The 11,788-nt window shown below is 33.8% G+C and overlaps 2 protein-coding genes across 2 annotated transcripts; one reads left to right on the top strand and one right to left on the bottom strand.

Annotated features, from left to right (window-relative positions):
• The first annotated feature begins 1,539 nt into the window (after positions 1-1,539).
• On the top strand, positions 1,540-2,703 carry LOC102627765 (pentatricopeptide repeat-containing protein At1g09900-like). The gene has a single exon (XM_006481131.3). It carries the CDS (start codon positions 1,540-1,542, stop codon positions 2,701-2,703), a length of 1,164 nt encoding a protein of 387 aa, XP_006481194.3.
• A 204-nt stretch (positions 2,704-2,907) lies between these two features.
• On the bottom strand, positions 2,908-6,358 carry LOC102627463 (uncharacterized). Its single transcript, XM_006481130.4, has 7 exons — positions 5,958-6,358; positions 5,790-5,867; positions 5,590-5,696; positions 4,386-4,463; positions 3,958-4,059; positions 3,639-3,720; positions 2,908-3,223 (listed from the first exon to the last, which is right to left on the bottom strand). The coding sequence occupies exons 1-7, from the start codon at positions 6,079-6,081 to the stop codon at positions 3,105-3,107; spliced, it is 690 nt and encodes a 229-aa protein (XP_006481193.1). The 5' UTR covers positions 6,082-6,358; the 3' UTR covers positions 2,908-3,104.
• Between the last annotated feature and the right edge of the window lie 5,430 nt (positions 6,359-11,788).

Below are 11,788 nucleotides of genomic sequence, written 5' to 3'. Positions count from 1 at the left end.
ATAATGGATAGCTATTTCCAAAAAGAATACGGCCCATAATGTGACCGAAGTAGCGTCGCATATTTATTGCTTGAGACAACTGGGAATCTGGGATACTGCAACACTTCACTTTGATTTGACAGCCTTTGCAGTTTCAATGCAGGCACTATTTCCTTGATTCTTTTTCCCCCTTCGCTTCAATCCAGCTGCTTGGCTTTCTAATTCCAAACTCAGCTTCTTTCAAGCTGAAGCCACTTTAACAGGATCAAAAAAAGAATCCTTAAAACCTTCCATCTGACATTTCATATGACTATAAACAAGTGATGCGCAAAACCATAAACCACATATGCTCCAATCACATCACATCACATCACATCATATGACAATGGCTTTACCAAGCGAAAGAATCAAGAACAAGAACAAAAGCAGCGTCGACGAAATAGAGGTGGTGTTAAGGAGATTTGGGGACGAGCAGAGCACGCTGCTGGATCAATTCGAGAGACTCTCATTTGAAGTGCAACTGAACCAAGCCATTCTGCGTAGGAGCCTCTCGGAACCAAGCCTGCCTCAGTCGAAATGCTTGGCATCCGCACCACCACAGCTACCGGTGCCGGTGCTGCGCCTGCGCCCGCTGATGAACACTCAGGTGAGACAAGGCCGACGTGGGTATGGTTTTGGTAAGGTTCTAAAGAAGTTGTTCAAGCCCATTCTTGGCTTAAAGGCTAGCCACAAGAACAACCACAACAACGGTGGAAGAAAGGTTAAGGAAGTACCAGATCCCAAAAATCTAAAGTATAACAAGGCCTTTAGTAAATCTTTGCGCTTTTGATTAACTAATGATCATTTGGGCATTTAGCAAATTCTCACAACAAATATTATGTAATATGACTATAAAAGATACAATCTTTTTTTCTCTACAATGATATATATTTATACGCAACGATGTTGGTGATTGGTAGATGATTTTGTTCTTTGATTTGTTGAAAGCTAAAGCCAATGACTTGTTATGAATATATAATTCCTACTCTGGGTTATCTAGTTGAGCAACTGATCATTATGGTCTTATTTAAAGTCCCATTAATCAAGAAACGAAATGACTTTACCAAATTCGTAATTAGTTGTCGTTTTGTTCAAAGCAGCAAACGACTTATCATACAGAAAAACGATGTAGTAAACGACTGGTCATGCATATATCATACAGCGAAGCGATATGTCATACAACCTGCTGCTCCTCCGGTATAAATTCGTTAGTTCGGTAAAGAGGATAAGACTCTGCTCAGCGTGATGTCTTCTCTTGTGCCTAGTAATTCTTTCATCTTCACCAACACCAACAGAAGCAACCACAACAAAATCCCATAATTCAACAAGCTAGTTGTTTTTGCCGCTGCGTCACTATCTACGGCAGAAAGCTTGGACTTGAAAGAGAACCCTCGTAGTCTACAAGCGCAAAGGTTCGTTGATAGAATCAAAGCATCACCCTTGAAAGAGAGAATCGATATATTCGATAGCATTAAAAAGGATGGGACAAATTGGAGTGTGTCTGACTTCAACGACTTGCTCATGGCTTTAGTCATGTTAAATGAGCAAGAAACTGCCGTGAAATTTTTCTCTGAGGCATCATCTTATGGGTTAGCGCCAAATTCTTGGACATTTTCGATTATGATTAGATGTTATTGCAACAAGAATGGTTTCTTTGAGGCCAGAAAGGTTATTGATTGCATGTTTGATAATGGGTATCATCCAAATGTTACAACTTTTACTATTCTTGTAAATTCATTGTGCAAAAGTGGGAGGTTGAAGGAAGCTCTTGAGGTTCTTGACCAAATGGGTAGAATAGGTTGCAAGCCGAATATTCAGACGTATAATTGTTTGTTAAAGGGTTTGTGTTATGTGGGAAGAGTGGAGGAGGCATATGAAATGTTGATGAATGTTAAGAATGATGGCTTGAAGCCTGATGTTTATACGTATACCGCTGTTATGGATGGGTTTTGTAAAGTGGGTAGGTCAAATGAGGCTATGGAATTGCTTAATGAGGCTATTGAGAGGGGAGTGACGCCAAATGTGGTCACTTTTAACACACTTTTTAATGGGTATTGTAAGGAAGGGACGCCTATGAAGGGTGTTGGTTTGTTGAAGCTTATGAAGAAGAGGAATTGCTTGCCTGATAAGATTAGTTATAGCACCTTGTTAAACGGGTTGTTGAAATGGGGGAAAATAAGGCCAGCAGTGAGCATTTTCAAGGAAATGGTGAGATTTGGATTTGAGGTTGATGAGAGGATGATGAATAGTCTGCTAAGAGGGCTATGCATGAAATCATGGGAAGAGAAGGACTTGTTAGAAGATGCCTATCAAGTGTTTGAGAAAATGACTAAAAAAGTTTCTGTCACGGACCCTGGAACGTATGGAATAGTGATCCGAACTCTTGGCAAGGGAAAGAAAACTGATGAGGCTTTGATCCATTTGCATCATGCGATTGAAATGGGTCATATTCCTCGGACGATCACCTTTAACAATGTGATTCAAGCGCTTTGTGGTGAAGGAAAGATTGACAAGGCATTGTTGCTCTTATTTCTCATGTATGAGCATGCTAAAATTCCAAGCAGAACATCATATGACATGCTGATTACAAAGCTAGACCAACTGGAAAAGTCTTACGATGCTTGTGCTCTATATGGTGCTGCATTGAAACAAGGCGTTATTCCCCAAAGGAAACCACAGGATTGAACCTTAGGCAGGCTTGTTCTACAGATATGTTTATCTGATTGGAAAATGAATTATCTATTTATCGTATTATAGAAATTCTTTTACACTGATAAGTGGTAATGTTATTACCGGAATTTTAGCTTATATTTCCCATAGGGAAATTTGTAACACCAGCAGATAAATTGAAACTCTTGCTCAACTGAGTTCTGAACTAAGCCTAATCCATAAAGAAGAATTATATCGACTCATATTTCTAAATGTATGTAAATGGAACTAACTACTGCAGAGAGCCAAGGTTTGAAACCCCTTAACTATCTCAGGCTCGTGTACATTTCTGGCATCAATGAAGATACAACAGGCTACCATTACAGCAAAAGTATATAAAAAATTTTGCCGATGAAAGAGATCTCCATAAGCTAGGCCTATGCACGAGTCATGTATTGCCCAGTTCTTGTGTCCACCAATATTTCATCACCTATATTGACAAATAATGGTACATTCACCACAGCACCAGTGTCTAGAGTTGCTGGTTTTGACCCCCCTGCCACAACAACTTTATTTCTCAAACAAGTTCAAGAAGAATTTGGACATTAAATGAAATTGCACCAAAGAAAAGTCGTACACCAGAACAGAATTATTTAAACATAAAACTTCAACACATGAGAAAGCACTGAAGAGACTTTAGTTGTTGCCTTGTCAATAATAATTAGTTGTTAATTGGTTTTCTTCCCTACATAACCTACTGAAATGAAATCAAGTGCATCCAAACTGGTCACGAAGCTGACTAATATGGTATAGCACTAGGTTCTGACCCGTTCAACTTAGTCATATCAAAACCAGATCTTGAAAAAACCTTCTGGCTTGTCTCCACGGATCATTACTTAATGCAACAAACTTACAACTATACCAAAAGGATAAGCAATCGAGAATTTCATAGAGAAGCAAAATGACAATACCTGAAGCAGTGTCACCCTTAAGGCCAGGATCAACATCAACCACAGTCAGCTGAACTGTAATTGGAACTTCAAAATCAATAATCTGCAAGCATATCAATCAAAGGACTGTTAAGCAGCAGATAGTGCAAATGGCAATGCAACTTTATCAAGCAGTAAGGATGGCGCCACCCTTATGAATGTAAGCACATGTAGCTAACTTGTGAATGTAAGAATACAGCTAATATACATGGATGGAGCTTCCTAGTCATCAAGGAAATGTCTATTTAGTTATCTAGGAAAGATTCGCCTTTTTAAATATCTAAACTTAATAGAAATTTACTTTTCCTTTCCAGAATAGCAAATTGCAGTCCATTCCCTCTTTCAGCCACTTTTTCTTATCTCCGACATCTGTCTCATTAAGACGAACTTCTTCAAATGTGGTCTGTAAAAAGTATGACATTGTGGATTAGAGACATAAAATGGGTGGAAAAAACAAAAAAAGAAAGAAAGAGAGAAACAAGATACTGAATGTCAGTCATTGCTCTTTGAATTCAAAAAATGAGAAATAATAATTATTTCTTTCCTTTATGATGAAATGATTCCAACATTCCTCAAATCTACCAAACAAAATGATGCCAGATAATGTAATAATGCATAATACTATTGCCAAACAAGAATAGATGGGAACTAAGTATATTTAAATTTAAAAATAAAGTAAAATATATAACAAATTAGATGAAGCTGGATAAAAATTAATTTGAACAATACCAGATCCATAAACACAAACATGGAGCCATCTTTGTACGTGAATTGCTTGGTTTCCTTGAATACATCTGCCTCTTCAACCTGGAGAAATATTACACGTATAAATGCATATAAAAGATACAAATAGGGATCCAATTTCAATGTGGTGTAATGAAGTCATAAATGAAGCTTGTCCATGCACAATATGAAATCAGTTTCAATGAACTTTCAAAAGCTGGTACAATATGCTATTGTCAAGACTTGGCATGCACCATGCGTCTACTAAGAGAAACATCTAAAAGATCCAAACGAAAAAAAAAAATGGTCATCTTCATTCATCAATCTCTAGTACAACAAAGTGCCCTTGAAGCAGCAAGCACAACTGAAGGGGTTTTCAGTACTTCATCCCCTTTCCCAAATGCCAATCAACCTTGATCATCTTTTCTGGTCTTCCAGACTTAAATTTTGGTTGCCAGGAAAGCACAATAATTTGTCACCAGAAGAATTATGGCTAGTTAATAAATGTGTATTAACGGCAAGTAATGTCTTTAGATCACTACTTCTATCCTTGACTCATTGAAAGGGCACAAAATATGGGCATCCTTGTTCTGTTGGACACGATGTATGCAACTGAACAGCTGTGAATGATCAACAGATCAATAACCATGACTGCATGCTGCATTGAAGCATACAGTCACACCATCGAAACCCAACCTAAGATAACAATGTCATGCTAATAAATATTCTATAACTCTATGTAACTGCAACATTTTGATCATATTATGAATGCACCCAAATCTTTTTACGGTCTGAAACCACTGCACACCACTTATAACAACTGGATTTGAATTTCCAAGTCACAAATATATTACCAAAAAAGCTTGCACCTTTACAAGATTTATGGAAACCATTTGGGCAGTGAATTCTTATTACTTTGAAATCAACCGAAACATTAGTGCTTAGGATCATTGATTCAGAAGCAATTACTCCCTTCAAATGACTAATCCTCAACAACTTACAAGCGCCAAAGTGAAGAAAAAAACAAAACCTAAATGCACGAACAACCCAGAAATTTTGGTGTTCCTTATAATCCAAGGATGAAATCACTAAGCTGGCAAATAAAGTTGGTGTTCTTTTGAAATGTAAAATGTTTGGCCGTCGGCACTCTGCAAACCCAGTTAAACTCACTAATTGGAAAAATTAGAATTGCGGTTTAAAATAAGGATACCGTAATCCCTGCACGAAAAGTTCTCTCAACAGTGGTTCCAGACATATAATTGCGAAGCTTGGTCCTCACAAATGCTGCTCCTTTCCCAGGTTTCACATGAAGAAACTCTACGAATGATAGCAAAAAATTTTACCATTAACTATTATTACTAACTTGTTGAGCTAAAAGTAACCAAACAAAAGAGATTACAAACATTATACCCAAAACACGCCACGGAGCTCCGTCAACTTCAATGTTGGAACCCACTTTGATATCGTTGCTACTAAACGCGTAGATCCCTGCAACCGAAACCCAAGCACTTAACAATTACATCTCATCCAATTTCAATACCCATATCTAAAATAAAATGACAGGGCTATCAATTTTACTGGGAAATTTGGAACGTGGTCGCATTGGGAGTACGGACGGCTTTGACGAGAGTGTAGTAAATGACGAACGGCGGAGGAGATAGGGCGCTGATGAGAGATTAACGGTGGCGGCGGTTCCCGCCATGGTGGTTGGTTATCTGTGAGAAATGATATTTGGTTTTATCAAACAAAATACAGAAGGCCGCGACACGCTCTCTTAGATAAGGAGTGTGTCCCGGAATGAGAGTCTGGGTACTACCGCCTAAAGCATATCGAGACTTGAGAGCAGCCAATACCTTCTTCCCCTATTATTATTTTTTTTTTGAAAAAAATGAGAATAAAACAGTAGTAGAATGAACGCAGCGTATCATCTGACCATTATGCGATGTATGCGAAAAGCAAATTGAGTTTATTATATTGCAGTGGCGGATCTACAGCCCTGCTGCCTAGCCCAGCAAAAGTTCATTTATACCGTTTTTTTTTAATTTTTTATATAATATAAAATTTTAGTTATTTTCAAGTATATGTCTCTAAATAAACTTTATTTTATAAGATGATTAAATTATATATTTATTGAATAAATCGAAAGTATTAAAGGTTAAAATATTATTCTTGCTTTTATTTATTATAAAAAATGTAATTATTTGGTCTAATTAAAAGAAAAATATGTTAATATATTATAGCAGGTTAAAAATTATTCCTCCTTTAATTTATTAAAGAAACTGTTATGATTTTTTTTTTGAACTTAAAAAACTACTGTTATGATTTGGTCTAATTGAAAGAGAAACATGTCAATATATTATAATAGGCTAAAATGCTATTTCTCCTTTGGTTTATAATAAAAATTATTGTGTTTGGTCTAATTGAAAGAAAAACATGTCAATATATTGGATAAAACTGTGGTGCAACTGTGGTACCGTGTCACAGTTGCACCCAACCGTTGGATTCCCACTTATTCAAGTGGATCCCACTCATTTGAGTGGATCCAACGACTGGTGCAACTGTGGCACGGTACCACAGTTGCACTGTAGCCTTACCCTAATATATTATAACATCATCACTAGTATTATAACATTTTTATAATTTTATGATTTATTTCCTTCATAGTCATACTTACTATTTTTATTTTATTATACGGAATTATCTAAATATTTCACAATCTCTATCAATAAAATAAACAAGAATTTTATAAATTATTTTTTAATCATAATTTTTATTGTACACTTATTGTTGCATTGTTGTCATTTTTTTATTATATTCATGGATCCACCTATGTTACAACAGTTGCACCATACCACACTTTTTGTCTCTATTTGGCAGAGCCGTTGGATGCTTTATTGTTCAATCTAACGGCTGCAATTTTTTTTTTAAATCGAACAGCCACTGGTCAACTGCTTTATACAATTAGGGTTCTTGCCTTGCTGCCGTCGTGGAGATGGTTGAATCAATGGACACCAGGCACCAAATTCATGACTAATCAATGGCCAACAAGCACCAAATTAATGCCAAGCACACCAACAACCACCGATTAATGGCAAGTTTAGTGTTTTGAAGTTTAGAATTTGGAGGACCACTTGGTACTGTATCCAGCTATTAAATCATCAAAAGCCAATTTGGTTTGGACTCTTCAATTTCAATTTGACTCCTACACCAAAGCCACCCAACAACAACTAAACAACCGAATCACTCGTTCTAATAGCATAACAATCCAGTCGTCGGTTGCCTGCACATGAGAGACCGTGTTCTTATTCATGATCGGAATTGTTGAACTAATTTTACAAATCTCTTGTACCAATTTTCAGCATATATGTTGCCTCAACAAGTGAAGATCGATGTCGGAATCACTTTTAGTTTCAATTACTTGATGTTTGCGATCTTCTTATACCAATTTCAGTTTACAATTGCCTCAAGTATCCATGGCCAGCAAATCTTATCTGTATTAAAGCAACCGCCTAAACCGTTAACCAGTGGCTGTTCGATTTTAAAAAAAATATTTGTAGCCGTTAGATTGAACAATAAAGCATCCAACGGCTCTGCCAAATAGAGACAAAAAGTGTGGTATAGTGCAACTGTTGTAACATAGGTGGATCCTATATATATATATATATATATTGGTAAGATTTTTTATGTCGTATTGCTTAATACATATGTTATTTTTATTCTTTTATGTGCACCGATATTCACACAAATATTTATAATAAATTAAAAATTATCTTGGGCTGATAAAAGGTCTTCGATCTGTAGCCGCATCGAAGTTGCATTATCTGTAACTAACAGCTCAGCCATATTATACGCTGGATCTTGACTCGTCAAATCCAACGGATGGAAATAATTACTATAATTTAAAGTTGAGGACGGGTAATCGGCTGAAGTAGTTTAGTTTAGAGTATTATATTCTATTAAAAATATTTTATTCTTACACTTCTCTCAAACGAGAAAGAGACAAAAAATAATTATAGGATTTTTAAATTATTGGTTAATTCTTTTTACTAATTTTTATTGTTAACTTAACTTTATTTTATTTTTTTCCAAAAAAACTTAAGAAATTTAGTTTAAAAAAAGAAAAATTAGTGGCAAGAATATAAAGACATATTATTATAAGATTTACACTCAGTGTTGATCTAATATAATATTCGTATTAAATTATTATTTTTTTATAAAGCTGTGACTAATAGTTAAGTTATTGAATAAAAACTTATAGGAATTTTCCTTTTCATTAGACAATTCCAATTTAATGAATTTTACGTGGCATAAGAATAGCTACAAACATATTATGTCAAATATTTAAATTTTACTCTCTAAACTACCCTTACACTCTTAATATATTTCCTACCATATAAAAACTTAATTTATTTCTTTATTTATATAATCATTATTTATCGTAGTGTGATTCTAACCAAATAATTCAGGACATAAGAAGAGATAAATCAAAATTTTAAAATTTCTTGTCTTATGTAATACTGTAGGGTGTTTGCGCAAATGGGACACAAATCCACATCCAATTCAAGATTTTATGAATTATAGAGTTTTTAATCTAATCTATTTCATGATTAATAAAATCCATGCTTCGAAAATAATCTATATTTATATAAGAATTTGTGATTAACTGATTATAGCATTACTCAAATTGTTGATGCTAACCCTTTAGTTGGTACTATCAACCACAAATTGTTTCCAAATAACTAATAATTACAGACGGTCAAATCTACCGATAAAATTGGTCGTGCCTTTTTTTTTGTTTTGTTAGCTTGTGTCATTGTTCTAATCTAAGGAGTGGGTTGTCATTAATTGGCTCTTTTATACAAATAATATAACTTAGTCGGACCCCAAATTATAAAAGTCCCATTCTCATTTTAAAGCAAAATTATATATGGAGCTAATTTTGATTTAAAAAATAGAAAATCACAATCAAATGAAACGTAATCAATAATCAATCAATAGTCATCATGACAAAAAAAATATCATTCTTAGAAAACGTCTAACATGTATACATTAAATGATTAAAATAATATAGTAATAGTAACTGGACAGAAGGAAAGTTAAACAATAATTTTCTGTTGGAACGTTACGATGCCGTGGCCCATGAGCGTTTAAAATGATGTAACAGACAAATCCGAGCTTTTGGAAACAAAATAACTAAGCATCACAATAAAATAATTACTAACAAAGCTCTATAATTAACGTTAATTTCATTTGTTTACCTATATAAAAATTTCAGAATAAACTTACAAAAGGCATATGGATTATGGAATGATAAAGTTATAACTTATTTTATACGAACTTATGTGACATAATTTAATTGATTAGAATAAATATTTTTTGTTTCGCATGATTTGTTGTAATGATCCACTTAAAATTTAATAAAAATAAAATATATACAAAATCTTTCAAAATTATCAAGAGTTTTTATAAGGTTCGCAGCTCATATCATCAAGCTGTTTATATGCTAAAATATTCTAAAATGACAATTTTTATATTTTAAATGTATTTTTTAATAATATTCTATACAATACCATTATAAATAGCTAACACTATTGAAACCAAGGATTCAAAATTAATGAGAAATAAACTCCTATAACCATTAGAAAGACTCGACTCATCTACTTAGAATTAAATGACATAGAAAAACTATCATTTTCTCTATATGAACAAGGTTAGAATTGTTATAAAGGAGTTCATATATTAAAAAGAAGCAAAGTGTACTGGTGAAAATGGATGGTCAAAATTTATTACGTCCATATGTGCTTTCTCCTTGACAAATCAAATGACAAGAAAATCTATGAATATACATTGAGTTTAATAGCAAAGTGGTGTCTTTTTTTTTTCTCCTTTTAAAGGTGCGTTTGTAATTGTGGTTGAACAACTGTAATTTTTTAAGGTAGAACAGTAAAATATTTAGTAAATTAAGAGTGTTTAATTAAACTTTGGATGAACCATTAATAATTTTTGTTCTAAATTTATAATGTCATCATAAATTAATGGTTGTTCATTATGAAGTGACTCTGTAAACTTTAAGTGGAACATTGTGATTTTGAATGGCATATGCACTAAATCTTGGATCAAACAACTTAAAATTTTCCGATAATTAACACCTCAATACATTATTACTCAAATTAAAATTATCTTAAAATATGTTACTCAATAAAGTGGAGGCGGATATAGAGAGAGCTATGGCTATTGGCTACTCGCCCGCTTCCACATAACGTGCATCGACAAACAGATTTGTAATCGTAGCAATCATGGCCATCACTAAGTCGTGAGTAATAATGAATCGTTATCGATTTAAAAACCGTTTTTGTGTTACAAAAGCAAAGCCATCGTGTAATCCACGTGTGACGACTCATTCATCACGGCGCGTGTGTTAGCGTTTCTCTTTCATTGTAGTAGGTATTGTTTACAGTTTTAAGACACCTAACTGCATCATCACCTAATAGCCTGACATCATAAATACCACGATGATATTTTTTTTTTCAAATTTTTTTTTTACACCATTTTCCATCGTTGACATTTGACACGTGTTATAACATTCCTTGCACGGCGCAAGGTTTTGTAATAGTGTAAAGGGTAATTCTCAGATTCATCCATTTAATTTGTAAAAGTAACAAAGTGGTCCATAAATTTATCGCTGGCCTTATATTATGTTATTATCATGGTAATGCACTTTCAAGAAGAGGAATTATTTGTATCACTGATAAGAGATTTAAAAGTTGATATATAAAATTCATGTAAGTAAATAATATGCATTAAATATTTATTAACTTTTTATATACCCATTATTACGATAGTTTATAAAATTAATTAATAAGTAATATACACTATTCTATATTAGTTGAGAAGTAATTATAGAATTACAAATTTTTATATAAATTTATTTTATATAAGTTGATATAACATTATTTAATTCATTAAATTAAACAGTTCATGACCTAAATGATGTATTCTTATTATTTTATATTTTTATCTAATTAATAAATTTATCTATTTTTATTTGTATAAAAATTTATAACTCCCCTCATCACTCGTAGTTGAGATAAAATTGTGCTAGTCTTTTGATTTTTGGGTGGTGAGGATGGATTTGAGGTTAGTCGAAAACTTTTGAGGATTATTTGTTACTTGTGTAAACTATAAAGACTTGTTTGATAATTTCATAAACAGATAGGGTAAGAAGAATGACAGGGTGTTTTTGGTAATTTGATTCTGAACCTTATTGCATGCGAAATGCAGATGCTGTTGGATAGAAAAGCCACCTGGTGGCGCACTTTACGGTGATGTCCACACGCCGTATTTTTATACTCTCTCGTAATTGTATATCTCATCCTTCCTCACTCGCTACAGCCTTTTGCATGTCTTAC

The sequence above is a fragment of the Citrus sinensis genome, chromosome 6 (assembly GCF_022201045.2).
Source record: "Citrus sinensis cultivar Valencia sweet orange chromosome 6, DVS_A1.0, whole genome shotgun sequence".
Classification (NCBI taxonomy): Eukaryota; Viridiplantae; Streptophyta; class Magnoliopsida; order Sapindales; family Rutaceae; genus Citrus; species Citrus sinensis.
This window is presented reverse-complemented; position numbering and strand designations above follow the sequence as displayed.

Coding starts and splice junctions, on each gene's coding strand:
- LOC102627765 (XM_006481131.3), top strand. CDS start 1,540: ATGGCTTTAGTCATGTTAAATGAGCAAGAAACTGCCGTGAAATTTTTC.
- LOC102627463 (XM_006481130.4), bottom strand. CDS start 6,081: ATGGCGGGAACCGCCGCCACCGTTAATCTCTCATCAGCGCCCTATCTC. Junction 5,868..5,957: donor ACCACGTTCCAAATTTCCCA/GTAAAATTGATA, acceptor TTTCGGTTGCAG/GGATCTACGCGTTTAGTAGC. Junction 4,060..4,385: donor TGTTTGTGTTTATGGATCTG/GTATTGTTCAAA, acceptor TACTTTTTACAG/ACCACATTTGAAGAAGTTCG.